Source organism: Merops nubicus, unplaced genomic scaffold (genome assembly GCF_000691845.1).
Source record: "Merops nubicus isolate BGI_N331 unplaced genomic scaffold, ASM69184v1 scaffold5615, whole genome shotgun sequence".
NCBI classification, from domain to species: domain Eukaryota; kingdom Metazoa; phylum Chordata; class Aves; order Coraciiformes; family Meropidae; genus Merops; species Merops nubicus.
Genome location: NW_008607488.1, coordinates 1,702 through 19,386, shown reverse-complemented (window position 1 = coordinate 19,386; position 17,685 = coordinate 1,702). Strand labels below are relative to the sequence as shown.

The window sequence follows — 17,685 nt, the reverse complement described above, 5'->3', positions numbered from 1 at the left end:
GGGCGGCTGATGGCGGGCACGCTTCGGAAGCTAATCTCGGGGTGTCCGTTTGTTTACAGGAAACGGTTCCGATGCGAGGAGAAGGATGAAATTTGGTTGTCTTTCCTTCCGACAGCCCTACGCAGGATTAGTTTTGAACAAAGTCAAAACGGTGGAGACTCGCTGGCGCCCTTTGCTAGCAGAGTACGAGAACTGCACCGTCGCTGTTCACATAGCTGTTCAGGACTGGCAAGACGAGACGTGGAGAGCAATTCTTCTGAATAGGTTTGGCATGACGCCAAAACAAGTGCAAGATTTGTTGGATAAAGGGGAAAAATTTGGCAGAGGAGTTATTGCAGGTAAGCAACCTTAGATTGTATTTTCCGTGCAGGCTTTTGGTCCGTTAACATTCAGTTACACACTTGCTTTACAGTCGTGCTCAGTGGAACATTGCTTTAGCACTTCGAAGGAGTGGTGCCTGGATTGTGGGTGGGCGGCTGTTTCAGTTCCTTATCACTGTCGGCTGAGGTCCATGAGGGAAGCTGTAAATAAAATTTACTCTTTTTCATTGTGTTCGAACCATGAAGTATCTTTCACCTTTAGGATAAATAATTTTAGTCAGGCCTCATTTTTTAAAATACACTCACTCTGATAAAATTTTAGGCTACAACTCCATAAAGTCTGTACAAAAACGCAACTTGATTTGTGCTAGCTCATCATACAGGAAGACAGTGTAACATGGGTTGTGTATTATTTTGTTTCATGATAATTGTGGTTTAACACCAGTTGATACCTAAACCTCACACAGCTGCTCCCTCGCTCCCCCTGGTCAGGTGGAGGAGGGAACTGGAAAAGTGAGAAAACTTGCAGAATGAGATAAAGACAGTTTAATAGGTAAAGCTGTGGTGCACAAGGAAAGAACACAAGGAATCCATTCCCCACTTCCCCTGGCAGGCAGGTGCTCAGCCACCCCCAGGACAGCCGGGCTCCAGCACACATAGCGGTCACTCGGGCAGACAGAGGTCATCACTCCAAACATCCTGTCCCTTCTTCTTCCCCCACTTACATATGTTGAGCATGATGTCATACGGTCTGGGATACCCTTGGGGTCACCTGTCCCAGCTGTGTCCCCTCCCAGCTGCTTGTGTACCCCTAGCCTGCCCACGGGTGGGGTGGGCTGAGGAGCAGGAAAGCCCTTGATCCTCCCGTGAGCCCTGGGCAGCAGTAGCAAAACCCCGTCTGTGCTCCCAGCAGTGCTCCCAGCACAGCCCCACGCTGGGTGCTGTGAGGAGAATTAACTCTTCCAGCCAAAACGAGCACAACAATAAATATCAGTTACACTTCATCAGTGAAGAATTTTGTTCCTGTGACACAAAGTTAGGGTGAAGTGGTGTTCCTTTGCTTGTATTGTGATGCTGAACTGTCATGGATGTTGCTGCACAGCATACTTCTGAAGTTTATATCTGCACTCATTTTGCTCTTCTTTCTTGTAGCTATCTTTTGTTACACTTTCTATTCTCATTTGAATATTTTAGCTATTCCTGCACAACAAATGATTTGCATCGCCTATACTGAAAAATTGATCCAGTTCTACCATGCTGAAAGCTATTAGGTACTACCCAATATGCAAATTTGTAACTGTCACATAAAGTGCATGCTAACTTGCAGAGTAGGTATCAAAGCTTGTTTGATCTTTATTTTAACATTTTTAGTCATTAAGGGAAACACCCTTTTGTGATTTTAAAAGGGTTTCAGAGCGCAGGAATTTCCATATAGTTCAGTGATTTTAAGATGTGAATAGAATAGTGGTCAGGTAGGGGGAGAGTTTTCTTTTTCATGAAGCTGTTCCAAGCTCTGGAGTTCTCATAGCAGCTCTACTTCCTTAGATGCAGGCTTCTTTGAAGAGAATTCTAGGTCACTGAGTTGTGACTGTTAGAACTGCATGCTTCACCTGTTCTTCACCAGCCTAAGTTCAGTCACAGAGGCCATCTTCTGCCAGTGAAGCAGAAGGCTTTGAGGTGTGCATTCTCCAGACAATGTTCTGGTAACAAATTGCCTGGTTTGTACACCTTCTGGAAGGTTTACTTTTAGAAAGCTTTCCTCTAGGAGATCAAACAGCCAACTAACTTTGTATTTTAATTTTATAACATAGGATTAATTGACATTGGAGAGACGTTGCTATATCCAGAAAACTTGCCTCCTGAAAAGATTCTGGAGCTGGAAGACAAAGCTGTCCTCAAGAATCTAGAACAGAAATACTTGACTGTTGTTTCAAATCCAAGGTGGCTTCTGGAACCTATTCCTGCCAGAGGGGGAAAAGGTGTGTGGCAGGTAGACATCCCTGAAGAACTGATCCCTTCAGAAGTGTAGGTGTTGCCCCATACTATTATTTTTCCTGCCTAAATACACCCTTGTAATTCACCAGTCAGCATCTTGCGTACCAGTAACTGAGTTGTTTCAGATTCCCTTCCAAAACTAATTGTTTGAAATAGCAAGTAAATTGGAAGAGGCAAAATAAACAGGGTGTGATTTTTATGACCATTACTGGAAATTATTAATGGTTTACTGGATTTTTTCCTGTATAAATAACTCTAAACAAATGTAATTTTTTTAAAAGCTATGGTGGATGCATTGTGTACCAATTTAAAACGTGAGTAATTACAACTGTATTCTATGATGCACGCAGCTCTGATTCTGAGGAAGACAGTGTTTGTGGGACCCTGCAGAAAAACAGTTGGCTGGCATCATTTACAGTAGATCTGTCTCTGAGCCTACTCTTTCATTTGTGGGCTCCTTGAGAAAGAAATCATCTGAGAGACGGCCAGTCCCAGGGGCTCCTCCAACAGAGGCAGGGCTTTCTTGGACAAGGTTTCTGCTCATGGTGTGTGTTGTGAGCTGTAAATGTAAAGCCTGCAGAAAGTACCAGATTTTCCTCATTCACCAGTTAGGTACTGTTAGGGTTAGGGCTGGGACAGCCGCTAGAAGAATGACACATGCTCTCTGTTAACCCCTGTCCCTTCCCAAAGGGAAGAAAAAGGGAATAAGGCGAGAGGCTTACAGATTGGAAAACTAAAACAGCTTTAATTAAAGTAATAATAAAATGGAATATATACAAATTGTACAAAACCAGTATCAAACCAAACACCCTTGAGGGCACTGTCACCACTGATGCTGTGGAGCAGGCACTGAGGAAGTCCCAGACTGGACTTCATGGCAAAGGGAACCAGGCTCAAGAACTGCATTCTGCAACCAGACTTGAACACATGGATTGGGATTGAAAGGAGAATGGACAGAATCCTCAGACACAGGCCATCAAAGAGGCTTAACCATTGTGATCCCTCAGCTGTGTACTGAATAGAACAGGCACTGGAATGCCTTGTTGGTCAGCGTAGAGTCACCTTGCCTGTCCACTCCTCCCCACAGGTGTGACCTCTTGTTTGCAGCACCCCTATGTGGCACACAAAGTGTAGCAGTAACCTTGAGCTCCATCGGAGCAAGAATAATCAGGAGCCTTTCTACACCTCAATCCTTGGTAGTATTTATAAACATCAAGCATTATTGCTACAAGCAGACAATGCAATAATATGCTGCTAACTTCAGGAAGTGCAGTTTCTTAGAAGAGACTGAGCTGAAAAGTAAGGTCACTGAGCAGAATTGGTTCTGTTCCAGCTCAAAGCAGGATAGGTACATTAGATGTGCATCAGATGGGGAAGCAGTCTACAGCATACAGCCCTTTTACTGGGCACAAGAAGATGCTTACACAAGATTAAATGAAGCAACTATTACAATATTTCTTTCATTTAAGATGAAAACTATGAGGAACATTTGAAAACCTAATACTGAATTCAAGTGTGAAGAGTAACACATAGAAGTCAGTAATTTGGGCACTTTCAGAGATTTCCAGAATTCACACCCTGTTCAGTGAAAATCCCTTGACTTTGTGGAGCAAGGCCTGAGGCCAGGCAGAGGCACAGCTGTAAAAACAGGACAGGACAACTGGCAGCACCTTGGTATTTAGAGTTTATTTGAACGCTCGGCAGACTGTTCCCTGCACAGCTTCTGCAGAGCTGCAGAAGGTACTGGGCACGCCCCAGGCTGGGGTCCAGGAGGAGGGCCTGCAGCTCCACCGTTGGGACCACAGGGGCAGTGTGGTGCAGTTTGGCTCAGGTGGCCCTGGCACAGACAGAGCAGCGGCTGCTGCCGGCACGGCTGGAGAGGTGGGAGGTGCCAGCCCTGGTGGGAGGCGACTGTTGGGCACAGCCTGCTGGGCACAACCCCACAAAGCAGCGGCATCACCCTGGGCACGGGCCAGGCCAGGGCTGCCGGGCTGGGGCAGACTGGAGGGGGTCATAGGACCGAGACTGTCCCCACCCCCTGCTGCTCCAGGCTCAGCCTGGCTGCAGGCAGAGGTGGAGGCACGTCCGGCGCGGGGAGCTGCCCAGAGCTGCCGGGGCACAGCACTTGGCATGCTTGGTCTTCTTGGCTGTAGAGGTGAGCACGTCCTCCCTCGGACCAGCTGGGAACGGAGCCCTCTCCTCAGAAGAGGTGTCCCACACAAGCTCTGTCTCTGCTTTCCTTTTCCCCTTGCACATGTGCAAATCCAAGTCCAGCAACTAGCTTGACATTTTGTTTCTTAGTCTGAAGCTTTGCCTATACTTCATCAGCTGACATGGAAAATGTTGTCTAAAATATGGGTTGTAGTAGAGTGAAACTAAAAAATAAAAATGAAGAGTTAGTTGCCAAACTTGAGACTGGAAACCACAAAGATAAGAGAACTAAGAGTTTTTATTGCAAAAGAGAAAACAAGACCATTTCAGGGGTTCTAAACCTGAAGTTCAGGGTGAATAAAGTGGTGTGGCACAGTCCCATTAAGGAGTAACCAGCCTTGTGGTTTTTCCACTTCGTAGCAGGGAAGCTCAGAGTTTTTAAAAGCATACAAACTGACTTAAAAACTCAAATGCCACTATTTTTCAGCAGCTTTAGCATGGAAAGAACCTGTAGGTAACCATACAATGCTGACACACACCTTCTCCACCTTCAGCAAATGCCACAATGAAACTGCCCATCTGGTACAGCAAGACCCATAGCAAAGATCTCCACAAAAATCCTGATATGAGGAGAATCTCTTCTTTTATGCATTCAGAAGTAACTGCAAATAACCAATATACATTTTGTCAGCATTTCTGCTAAGAAATGCTACCTCAAAAACTCCTGAATGTGAGCCAAGATACAAATGACAGAACATTTACTGCCATCTTCATCTCCTGTGAAGTAGACTTCTTTAATTGGAACAGAAATCTGTCCCACTGGACTATTTGGAGAGTTAGTTTGCACGTAGAGGAGCCAACATACCTCCCAAGCTGTTTCTTCAAATAGCAAGTCATCACGTGAGCCTGATTTTGGGAAATCCCACAGCTTCCTGGTGAGCCTGTGCAGACAGGTGCTGAGTGAAGCTTTTCATGATCTCACTTCCAAAGACACTCAGACGTCCTCTCCTTGCTAGTAGTTCCTCTTCAAACATTTCTTCACCGATCACTACACATTTTCAATTGTCACACCACCAAATGGACTTAAATTGAACATTTTCTATGTCCCAAAGCTTCTTCAGAAAGCTGAGACATACACAGGCGCTGCCTTTGCTAGAGCTCTCCTCTGGTGTGTTCAGATGCTCTTGTTGAGCAGGGTTGCTTCATCAAAGTTGGTAAAGAGCTTTTTTCTATTTGAGGTGCAAAAGTAGCATCAGTAGCTGCTCTTCTGTCAAATGCTGAATGAAGAGGAGTCCCGACGAGTGAACTCCCTTGGCTGGAGGAGAATCACATGAAGTTTCCAATGAGAAAAGCTCCATTTTAAATTCTTGTCTCCATTGGAGTAAATTTTTCAGCTGAAGCTCAACCTTAGCAGCCAGACTGTCCTGCCTGCCAGCTGACAGGAAGTGACCAACTGAGAAGTCCAAGGGAACTGTCTCAAACATCACTAGGACACCCATGCACCAGAAGGTAAATAAATTGCAGTGAAAGTTTACATGTAGGACAGGACAGTGCTGTGTTGCCTTTCAGTGAGTGGCTGGTCCCCAGGGAGGAGGAGGGAGGTCTGCAGAGTTGGGAATGAAAGTGCCACATCTCAGGTGTGCACCTCTCACACGGGCAGAAACATGCTCTTTGTTCTTACTGCCACCCTAACACTAAGGAAATGTGATCCATGGTACTTAAGCTAGCTAAACTGTGTTCCCCTAAACCCAAAGAGCAGCTGCAAGGATCTGGGAGTGTCCAGCATCTGTTGTTAGAAGCTACTGGAGTATAGGTTTCAAAGACCAAATTTCTCTAAAGCACCTGCAAGTCCAAGACAGTCTGTCAAAGGATGTCTGTTTTCAAACAAGAAAATGCTACATCAACACCAATGAGTTCCTGACTTGAAAAGTTTAATCATTTACACCAACACAAAGTTGGTAATGAAGACAAACCTATGCTATTTATACCAGCTGCTGACAGCTGTAAAACCTACAGCTGATGTTTCTGGCATCGACTGCACACACAATGGAAGAGGGAACAGCTTATTGGGCAGCCAGTCTAATTGGAGAATGGTGTACATGCTGCTCAAGAATTAAAACGTGAACCTGGAAAAACAACAAAAGCAACACTCAACTCCCAAGGCAGGGCAAAAGTTGAAATACCTGGATGAAAATTTACATCACAAACTCAGAAACATCACATGAATTGCTACACATTCTATTCCCCTGCCAGAAGCTTTCCAGTCTTGCCAGAGAAGGGCAACGCTCCAGTGCCCCTGTGGTTAAGACAATGATTGTGGCTGAAGAGAAAAAAAGTGAAAGAGCTACTATACTAAGGCACCCCCAAAGCATTTAAAACAGACAGGGAAATCAAGTGTATATTTAGGACCTAAAAGACACCTGGAATTGCATCAGCATTTCATACAGGGTTTTTAAAAAAATACTTTCAGATAATACTTACACTGTACAGGACAAGACTTTTAAACAATATATTACACTGCTAAAATGTTCATATAAATACTATACAGGTAAGCGTGCAACCAACCCATGAGGAAGGTTCACAGATTAGACCACCACGTATCTGAAAAGCTCTCCGATTATCTTCAACATCTCTGATTTGTGTAATCCAAGCCACTGATTCAGCAACACCTATTTTAAAGTAATCGGGACAAGGCATGAGATGAAATACATTTGTCTGCTGCTTCCCAGTTCAAGTTTAATATGCTACTGTCATCTTAATCTGGCATGTCAATGTTTAATTTGGGAGGTGGAATCACGTATTTTCCTGGGCTCTGTGTAATGACCACTCCAGTCTTTTTTCGAAACATGGCTGGTGCAATTTTTGGTGGTTCAGGCAGTGGTGTTTCTTCTGTTTCCTCATCTTCGTGATGAAGGTCATAGGAAATATTTCCATATTCTCGTAAGAATGGGAAGATTTCAAGCAGGAACTGGCAGAAGTCCTTGCGAATTCCAAACCACCCTAAAAAAAAAATAAAAATCATTTCACATCATTGCAGAAAAGAATGGAAATTAATTAAATGGGCAAATTATGCAATCTTGTTGAAGTTCTTTCGATTTTTTACATATGAACAACAAAGTTTGTTAGTGCTGCTTCTCGGTGTGTCACTGACACCTCTTGTATAACACCATCACAGTTCAGATCCTATACACACGGGCACATCCAGAATGTAGACACGCATCAAGTGCTAGACAATGGAATGCCAGCCAGTCAGCTTCAGTGGGGGCCCAGCTCACCTGCCTCTGTGCAAATGCCCACGGCATGGCAGCACAAACAAGAGGAGTTCACAGATGTGTGCATGGGCTGTGGTGTTACCAGCACCACTGAGATGTGGTGGGATGGCTCCTGTGACGAGTGTGGGAACAGAGGGATATGAGCTCTTTAGGAAAGAGAGGCAGGAGAAAAGGAGGGTGTGTTGCCCCCTATATCAGTGATCAGCTGGAGTCCATGGAGCATGACCTATCAGTGATCAGCTGGAGTCCATGGAGCATGACCTGGGATGGATGAGGAGCTGACCAAGAGCCTATGGGTCAGGGTTAAAGGGAAGGCAGGGGAAGGTGATATCATAGTTGTGGCGTGCTACAGGCCACCCGACCAGGCAGAAGGAGCAGATGAGACCCTTTATAGACAGATAGGAATGGCTTCACATTCACAAGCCCTGGTCCTCATATGGGACTTCAACCACCCCGATACCTGTTGGAAGGACAGCACAGCAGGGCACCAACAATGCAGGAGGTTCCTTGCATGCCTTGATGACAAGTTCCTTCTCCAAGTGGTAGAAAAACCAACAAAAAAGGTGCTATGCTGGATCTTGTTACCAACAAGGAGGGGCTGGTGGGCAACATGAGGCTCAAGGGCTGCCTTGACTGCAGCAACCATGAAATGGTAGAATTCAAGATCCTTAGCGCAACAAGGAAGGTGCTGAGCAACCTCACTGCCCTGGACCTCAGGAGAGGAGACTTGGGCCTCTTCAGGGATCTGCTTGGCAGAGCACCATGGGATAAAGCCCTGGAGGGGAGAGGGGCCCAGGAAAGCTGGTCAATATTCAAGGGTCACCTCCTCCAAGCCCAGAAGCAACGTGTCCCAACAGAGGGGAAGGCAGACAAGAATACCAGGAGGCCTGCCGGGATGAACAAGCAGCTCCCAGACACACTTAAATGTGAAAAGAAGGTCTACAGAGAATGGAAGCAGAGACAGGTGGCCTGGGAGCAATACAAAGTTGTTTTCTGAGCAGCTAGGGGTCAGGTTAGGAAAGCTAAAGCCCAGACAGAACTAAATCTGGCCAGAGACACCAAGGGTAACAAGAAAAGCTTCTACAGGTATGTCAGTGATAAAAGGCTGGCTAGGCTCTCCAGCAGGAAATGGGAGACCTGGTCACAAGGGATACAGAAAAGGCTGAGGTACTCAATGACTTCTTTGCCTCAGTCTTCCCCAGCAAAGGCTCCAGCTGCACTACCAAGAAAGGCAGAGACTGGGAGAAAGAAGATCCATCCACTGTAAATGAAGACCAGGTTAGAAAACATCTAAAGAATCTGAAGATGTACAAGCCTATGGGACCTAATGAGATGCATCTCTGGGTCTTGAGGAACTGGCACATGAAGATGCTAAGCCACTTTCCATCATATTTGAAAAGTCATGGCAGTCTGGTGAAGTTCCCACTGACTATAAAAGGGGAAACATAACCCATTATCAAAAAGGTAAAAAGGAAGACCCAGGGAACAAGACAGTCAGTCTCACCTCTGTGCCCAGTAAGATCATGGAGCAGATCCTCCTGAAGGCTCAGATAAGGTACATGGAAAACAAGGAGGCGACATGTGGCAACCAACACAGCCACACCGAGGGCAAATCATGGCTGACAAATCTGGTGGCCTTCTATGATAGAGTTACAGCATCGGTGGATATGGGAGCAACTGATGTCATCTGCCTAGACTTGTGCAAAGCATTTGCTACTGCCCCGCAGGGCATCCTGGTCTCTAAACTGGAGAGACATGGATTTGATGGACGGACCACTTCGTGGGTAAGGAACTGGCTGGATGGTTGCACTCAAAGAGTTGGCCATCAGCAGCTTGATGTCCCAGTGGAGAGCAGTGACAAGTGGTGTTCCTCAGTGGCTGATCCTGGAACTGGTGCTGTTTAATGTGTTTTGCTGGTGACATGGAAAGTGGGATCCAGTGCACCCTCAGCAACTGTGTTGACAACATCAAGCTGTGTGGTGGACACTCTGGATGGAAGGGATGCCACCCAGAGGGACCCTGACAGGTTTCAGCAGTGGGCCTGTGCCATCCTCATGAAGCTGAACAAGGCCAGCTACAAGGTTCTGCAGCTGTGTTGGGGCAGTCCCAAGCACAATACAGGCTGGGCCGAGTACAGATTGAGGGTAGTCCTGAAAAGAAAGCCCTAGGTTGCTGCTCGATGAAAAGGTCAATATGATCCAACAATGCGCAAGCACAGCCCACGAAGCCAACTGTGTCCTGGGCTGCATCAAAAGAAGTGTGGCCATAAAGCTGAGGGAGGGGATTCCACCCCTCTGCTCTGCTCTCTTGGCACCCCACATGGAGCATTGCATCCAGCCCTGGAGCCCCCAACACAAGAAGGACATGGACCTGTTGGAGTGGGTCCAGAGAAGGCCCACCCAGGGCGATGATCAGAGGGCTGGAACGCTTCTCCTCCAAGGACATGGTGAGAGAGTTGGAGTTTTTCAGCCTACAGAAGAGAAGCCTCCAGGCAGACCTTATTGTGGCCTTCCAGTATCTGAAGGGGCCTACAAGAAAGCTGGGGAGGGACTTGTTGCAAGGGCTTGCAGTGGAAGTATGAGGGGTAATGGGTTCAGGCTGCATGCAGAGGCTTGGCCAGGGAGCGTTTTGGTAAGCAGCACTTGCAGTGCAGCAGCCAGCACTGCTCCATTAGCCCCTGCCAGCAGTCAGTGACAACAGAACAGCCTGCCCAAGGCAAATCTTTCACACTGAATGACAGCAAGATATTAAGCATCTGCCATGGAACATCCCATAAAATCCATCTTCTTCCAGAGATTTTACTTCATGGCCAACTGGTGTATTTCACTTAACATGTTAGAGGTGGATTTTCATGCCAGTCTTCCGAGACTCACTTTAGGTGAATAGTCTTTTTTAAAACTTTACACGAATATTTGCTAACCCTGCAGAAGATAAAAGTGGACACATGGCTTTCTGACAGACTAACTTGGCCGTTATCAGCATCGGTGCAGTAACAGGAGGTGGCTCAAAGTGCCAGTGCTCCTGTCAGCAGTGCCAGCTGGGGTGTGGACAAAGGCCTAGTAAGTGCACACTGGCCACCCAGGCCACCCAAGCAACTAAGCAGCACAGAGCAATACTTGGCCACAGAGGAAAGAGAACACTGCTCATTCAGGTTACCAGGACAAACGCTGATTAAGAACGGTAGGTGCTACACTATTTTCAGAACCCAGAGTAGGAAGATCCATCCGTATCCTGTGAGAATGAAACCCACAGAAATTAGGAAGGATAAAAGGCTAAGTTACAATTCAAATCCGATGGAGATTTCAAGTTAGGTATGAGCTGAAGTTATGCTCTCACAGGAGTAAGAAAAAAATCACAGAGTCACTATAAACACTGGAAGCTTACTAAAATCACCTGAAAACAGGAGACATCTGAATTCTCTCATGAGAGAATATACACAAGAAAGCCCTTTTTGAAAATACAAGTCTTAATAAGATACATTTAAGCTCTTGAGTTTCAGTGTTTCTGTGACTATTTAATACTTACAGTGATTTCCCCCTTTTTGTCCAAACGTTGTTGCCATTAAAGTTATCAATGAAAGCCAGAGAGGAACAAATATTGGTATAAAAGAAAAAGAATTGTGTCCATCCAATCTGTGTACTAGTAAGATCTAAATGACAAAAAAAGAAAAGTCAGTTTAATTGCAATACCCACTTTCAAGCTTCTTAAAACATATACTGATCTCAGATCTTTAACTTTATACATCTGAAAAAAAAGGCCTCCACAGAAACACAATTACAGTTCCAATGTGCTGCGTATTTTATTCAAAAAACCCCTAATAAGCCTACAATTCTTTCTTTCACTGGCTGTTAATAGTCCATTCCAAAACAAAAAGCAGTATTCTCATTTTATTAAGTTCAAAAAGAGAGTAAATTGATCAGTCACTGAAAAAAGCACAAGGCACATCAAACTTATTGCCCTTTTTCCTACCTCAAATGTGAGCAGTGGAACCACAATTGTCATCCAGCTGACAGCCATCGTGATGTGTGTCCTCCTCTGCTCAGCAATCACATCCATGGAGCGAAGGAAGAGAACAGACCACACAATGTAATAGAGAACCACCAGGCACAGGAAGGACATCAGGATCCACAGTGGAACACAAACAACCTGGAAGAAAAAAAAAAAAATTACTATTTTCCCCACCCCCAACAGCGATATATTTTTATCAGTTTGGTTTGGTTCAGGTAGGGTGTTTTTTTTTTTTTTTGGTTGGTTGGTTGTTTGGTTTTTTTTTTTTTTTTTTTGGTTTGTTTTTTTAAGAAAAGCAAGTCTACCTCTTAAGTCTAAACAAGGCTTTTAAGTGTAATGCTCTTTAACTAATATGACCTCCAGCAGAAAAGCTTTGCAAATTGTGTGAGCGGTTACAAGCCCAGTTGGCTCTTTAGGATTCAATTAGCTTTGTAAACCCCATCAAACTGAAACAATTTACAATTAGGTCAATGCAGTTCAATTTTAATAAGACTTCTGCGATTTTATGTGGGCTACAACAGCACTTGAAGTTGGTTTTAGGACTGGACATCTTACTTGAAACAGTTTCTAAATTAGATCCTTTTCCTAGTTTTTGGAAACAATAGAAAGGACAGTGACAGTCTTGCCATATTATCAGTTTTATGGTAGTTTACAAAAACCCAGACAGAAACATTTTTGTATTCTAAAGACACTAGGGACAAGAGATCTTGGCAGTTTTGACAGTGGATTTACATGCATGGTAACACAACAAAGAAAATTATTTACCACACATTTACCAACACACTCTCTAACCCACCAGTCATTGTCATAGCTACTTTAGTGTTCCCACTGGAAACTTTTGGTTAAAGATGAAGAACTGATTAGAGATTAATTGCACTTGATGGTGTGTCCCTCTCCACCAACAGATGAAATGCCCAAAGAACAGCCTGTTTCCCACAACCACTGAATGAAATGCCAGACCTTCAGTGAAGGGCTGTTAGGTGAGCAAAATTGTGATGATGGACTCTGATCATACATTGACTCTTCCCTACAGTAAATATCTTTATGAATTTCCATGTTTAAGCAAGGATAAAAACAAAGTACTTGTTACATACAAGCCACGGCCATCGGATGATCTCGTCTAGTCTGAGTGCAATAAATATGAACTGTAGAATATTCACTGAACACAAGATTTCCAGCTAGAAAAAGAAAAACACATTACTTAACTCTCACCATGATAAAGCTGTTTCCAAGATAACCAAAGAATCTTTCGAAGGACTTTTCTCATTGCATGCTTATCACTGCAACAGGGAACACCATTTGCATTTACATTAGGTATTACTAAGCATCCCTGAATTTGGGAGGCTGTGATCCCAATCGAGAGTAAGTGTAGAGGCAGCTGCCTCCTGAGGAAAGACCTTCCTGGTACTTAAAAAACCAAAAAGCACTACTTGCAACATTTACTCGAAGGATTAGAGAAATAAGAAAAGCCAGACAAATCACAGTAAAAAAAAAAAAAGTTAAAAGTCACAGGTCTATCTGAGGGGAAAAAGAAATGCATAGAGGAGTGGGAGATGACATCCACAACTCAATCATTTACTGTATAATTGAGAGATACTTTAAATGACACTGGAGACACTTGGCTTTGGAGGCAATACAGAAAAGCAATACTTCTCCTAACAATGTTAATGAAAGCTTTTTGTGTGTCCTGTTTGCCACTATGAGAACTACCCCTAAATTAAATATTTTTTAAAAAGTGAAACAATGAAACACCACCAGACCTGGCAAGAGTCTGTTTCCACAGTTTATGGGAAACCCTACACGGGTAGGAATTTCAAAAATCAAACAGAGAAATATCATCTGGAAAGATGAACTGGAGCTGTCAGTGTAAGTTAGAAATATTTTCCATTTTAAAAAAACACATGGGAGTAGAAGGCATCTTTCAAATGCAATATTTCTCTGAGGGCAGACACTACATTCTACTTTTCACTAACATATGATTGTGTGCTATGATCTCTTGGATCAATGCCTTTGAAATTCACAGTACAGGAAGTCAAAAATCCAACAGGCACCACGCACATGCCCACTTCATAGACTGCACTGAAGGCTGCACTGTTGGAGTGCAGGTTACTTTAAAAAGACTGAAAAATAAAAGTAGTTTTGTACCACTGGCTTTCTCAAAAGAATAAACTACAAAAAAAACCCCACGCTCAAACGTAGCAGCAAGCAACCTGAAAACTGCACGAGCAAATAGAATTATTTTTTTTTTAAAAAAGAGAGGACAAATTGCTAAAGATTTTTAGAATCAAGTTAACATTTGAGTTATACATGGCAAGTACATATATATTTAGAGTGGCTGGGCTCATGATTTAATGAATTCAATATGCCTTAAATAAATGGTACTTTATTGACTGCAAAAATAGTGTAATACAAAAGAAGCTTTTTCTGAGCCCACCATGCTATACAGAGAAACCCCCACTATGTACTTACTGCTCACCTCACCAGTTTCAGAACAGCAACAAGCAGACGGTATATTTTCAGATTAATTAATTATGAAAGTAATTAGAGAATAACAACTACTTTGATTACTCATGCCAAAAATCAAAAGCCTGGATTAAAAGACAGGCCCCTCTTGTTCCTAGCAAATGAAAGAGAAATAAAGAAATCTTCCCAGAGTAAAAATAAAAATAGAACAGCACTAAGTAAAGATGACAGGAGTGAAAAAATGAGTTAGCAGTTCAGCTGCATAAGTTATTTTCTTTGAGAGCACTGTTGCCTTGTAGGAGTGGATTCCATTTTTTTCTGTCCATCCTGAGCAGCTGTACAGTCACCTGGAAATCAATGTGTAATCGAGCATCATCCAGCAGAAGTCAAGTACTTCTACACAAACTTTACCTTTAGGAATGGTTAACTGGGACTAGAACGCTGAAAAATAAAATTCTATTTACAACATTTTTAAATCAACAATTAATGTTTAAGTTTACCAGCCATCCTAAAAAGCATGCACAAAAATATTTCTCTCTCTTGATAAACAGCTTATTCTAAAGTTGGAGAAAGATTCCCTTGCAATTAAAAAAAAAAATGAAATTAAAAAGCTGAACCTCAACTAAAAACCAGACTTTTAATTGACATTTCAACCCTAATTGTCTAGGGCTCCACACTGCAATTTGTGGCAAGTGCTTTTAACACAAAATAATAAAAAGACAGGTTTAAAACATGCTGCAATTTGGTACTTAAAAAAACCCTACAGTAGATTAGAAAAAAAAAAGATTTTTCCCCATCCTGACTTTTCACTCCCCAGGTCAGTGGAAACAATTAATTAAGTAGTGCAGTCACCCATACTGTCCTTTACTGAGAGATAACTGTGACCCAGCTGATACAGAGTCTTGCAGAGCCACACATCTGACACACAACAACTGAAGCTTTACCTCCAGAGACCTGTCATGTCGGAATCCCCACACACAAGCTGCAACGGACACTGGAGACACAAAGAACAATGGCATGAAGACCAGAAGCCAGAAATGGGTTCCTCTTTCGATCCTGTCACACACCAGGACTTCAAACATCAGCAGGAGCAGGTGGATGCCAACTGCAATTAGCATGGCTTTGAACTCCACACAGGTTTCTCCTTCTGCTCTGGAGAGAGGATACAAACAGATTCAGTTTACTTGTCAATAGGGAAGCACACTATCCTGCCAACATCCCAGGACACTTTGTTTAGCATTGTTAAGTTTCAGACAGGAACACTTGTTTTGAATCAATGTACCTAGAATCACAGAATGGTTTGGGTTGGAAAGGACCTTAAAGATGATCTAGTTTCAACCCCGTTGCCATGGGCAGGGACACTCCCACTAGACCAGGTTGTTCAAAGTCCTATCCAGCCTGACCTTAAACACACCAGTGATTAAGCATCCACGATGTCCCTGGGCGACTCGTTCTGCTGTCTCACCACTCTCATAGTGAAAAACTTCTTCCTTACATCTAATCTAAACCTACCCTCTTCAAGTTTGAAGCCCTCATACTTTGACTACACGCCCTTGTAAAAAGTCTCTCCCCAGCTTTCTTGCAGGCCCCCTTCAAATACTAGAAGGCAGCAATAAGGCCTCCCTTGAGGCTTCTCCAGGCTGAAAAAACTCCATGTCTCTCAGCCTGTCCTTGTAGGAGAGGTGTTGCAGCCTGCTGGTTCCCAAACAGCCAGTATTACACTACACTCCTGATGATTTAACAGGATTTCTTGCTCACAAAGCTGCCCATTTAAAGTACCTTACTAGAAGGAGGCAGTGGGACTTTTTAACAACTTGGAAATCTTCTAAGGATTCCCTCAGTATGCAGATACACGAGGATTTCTTTGCTACTACATAAACACTCTGGTATCTTGCAGGCTCTTAGGAAACAGGCAATGTTAAAAATTATCTGTTTGGTACCTGCACCAGCTTTCACTGAATCAACATCTTTCCCCAAAACTTCTTCAGTTACCCAAACCAGCATATTGCCACAGAGAATTAGCTATTACTAAAAGGTAAAATGCCTGAAAGATAACAGTGCATACAGAGCAAACACACCTCTTCCTACACCAGTAGAACCATTACTGGAATGGCCAAACAAGATCTCATCCACACCATATCATGTATGAGAATCAGATTCACATACAAAATTTTTCATTTAATATTCACCATTGACAGAAAACGGGATTGAATTTATTGCACTTCATTTAAGGTAGTTTTTCTTTCCCCCTAGAACGTGCAAATTCATACCCTACTCAGATTATTAAAAAAGTAAACACTGGTGTATTTAAAAGTCTTATTTTACCCTATACTGACAAAATAATTTCAAAGTTAAACAACTTTGACAAAAATGGAAAGGAATTTAAACAATTTGTTCCCACAGACATGTGACTTTGCTAATGTTGCACATGCATGTAATGTTATATAATAATGTATATAATGTTATGTAATAATGTCAGTGTATTAAACTGCTGGAATTTTTCTTATAAAACCACAAGTAAAGCCTGAAAAAAAATTCTCTATGTTCACAGCATATTGCAGAATCCCTGAATATTCATCCATATGTTCACTAAGGTTATATGCATACCAAGGGGGAAAAAAAAATAAATCCACATTCTTCAGGCTGATCTGTACATTACAGGAAACTGATTTAGATAATAATCCAATTAAGTACAACATATTCCCAGTGCATATGAAGATATGTATTTCTGTATGGCTTAGACTAAAGCAAGGAATTCCTAGTGTTCTAACAGAAAAGTGCAGAAAGGCACCACACGAGAAATTTTAGCTTCCCAAAGAATCTTGTGATACACCCATAGCTGCATAAAGCTGTTTGCACACACTACAGGTTACGACAAGTATTTTAGATGTGTTGAGAGCTCTGGATGCTCTTTCTCATGTCATTCCAAAAAAATATTGATGCATTTCATTCAATTCAGAAAACACATTATGTCCTCTCTGTTTTGCAGAATAAATACCCTCAGCTTACCGATACTGTGGGTTTCGGGCCCATACTCCTGTTCCCACTGAGGCACCAACAATCACCATTAACTTCCAGAGCCATATTGGAGCAAATACAGCCCAGTAACTCCACTGAATTTTGTCATCCAGTCGTAGAGACAGCAACACAGAAAAAAGCAGCAGGCAGGCATAAATAAGAAATTTGCTATGAAACAAACAAAAAAAACAGAGTCAGAAATTAAGGCAAGCAAATTAACATGAACTTTGTAGAGAACAAGAAAATCAGTCAGCTAAAATTTAATGAGGATACTTCCTCATGTCAAAATTCTTGGCAAAGAATCAAATCAGTTCTGATGATTGAAATATTTCATCATAAGTATAGCATATGTAATCTCGTTCACTTATAAAACCACTGCTTCAAGGGAACACATCAAAAGCATTCTTGCATGACAAACTTAATGAATGGACTTCGAGCAATAGGTCCCTCCCATAAAG

At 43.0% G+C, this 17,685-nt stretch overlaps 2 protein-coding genes across 2 annotated transcripts; one reads left to right on the top strand and one right to left on the bottom strand.

Annotated features, from left to right (window-relative positions):
* The first annotated feature begins 85 nt into the window (after positions 1-85).
* On the top strand, positions 86-2,374 carry LOC103772607 (protein CXorf40A-like). Its single transcript, XM_008939945.1, has 2 exons — positions 86-338; positions 2,132-2,374. Exons 1-2 carry the CDS (start codon positions 86-88, stop codon positions 2,347-2,349), a joined length of 471 nt encoding a protein of 156 aa, XP_008938193.1. The 3' UTR covers positions 2,350-2,374.
* Positions 2,375-7,182: 4,808 nt separating this feature from the next.
* TMEM185A (transmembrane protein 185A) lies at positions 7,183-17,391 on the bottom strand (the record flags this gene model as incomplete). The annotated part of the gene is made up of 6 exons (XM_008939944.1): positions 7,183-7,466; positions 11,264-11,387; positions 11,708-11,884; positions 12,841-12,924; positions 15,154-15,361; positions 17,219-17,391. Coding segments are annotated over 6 exons (1,011 nt in total), but the record flags the coding sequence as incomplete, so codon positions are not given.
* Positions 17,392-17,685: the final 294 nt, after the last annotated feature.

Bases quoted from the DNA above. Each gene is read 5' to 3' on its own strand.
- LOC103772607 (XM_008939945.1), top strand. From the start codon at position 86: ATGAAATTTGGTTGTCTTTCCTTCCGACAGCCCTACGCAGGATTAGTT. The intron at 339-2,131 runs GTAAGCAACCTT...TTTATAACATAG, and splicing joins TGGCAGAGGAGTTATTGCAG to GATTAATTGACATTGGAGAG.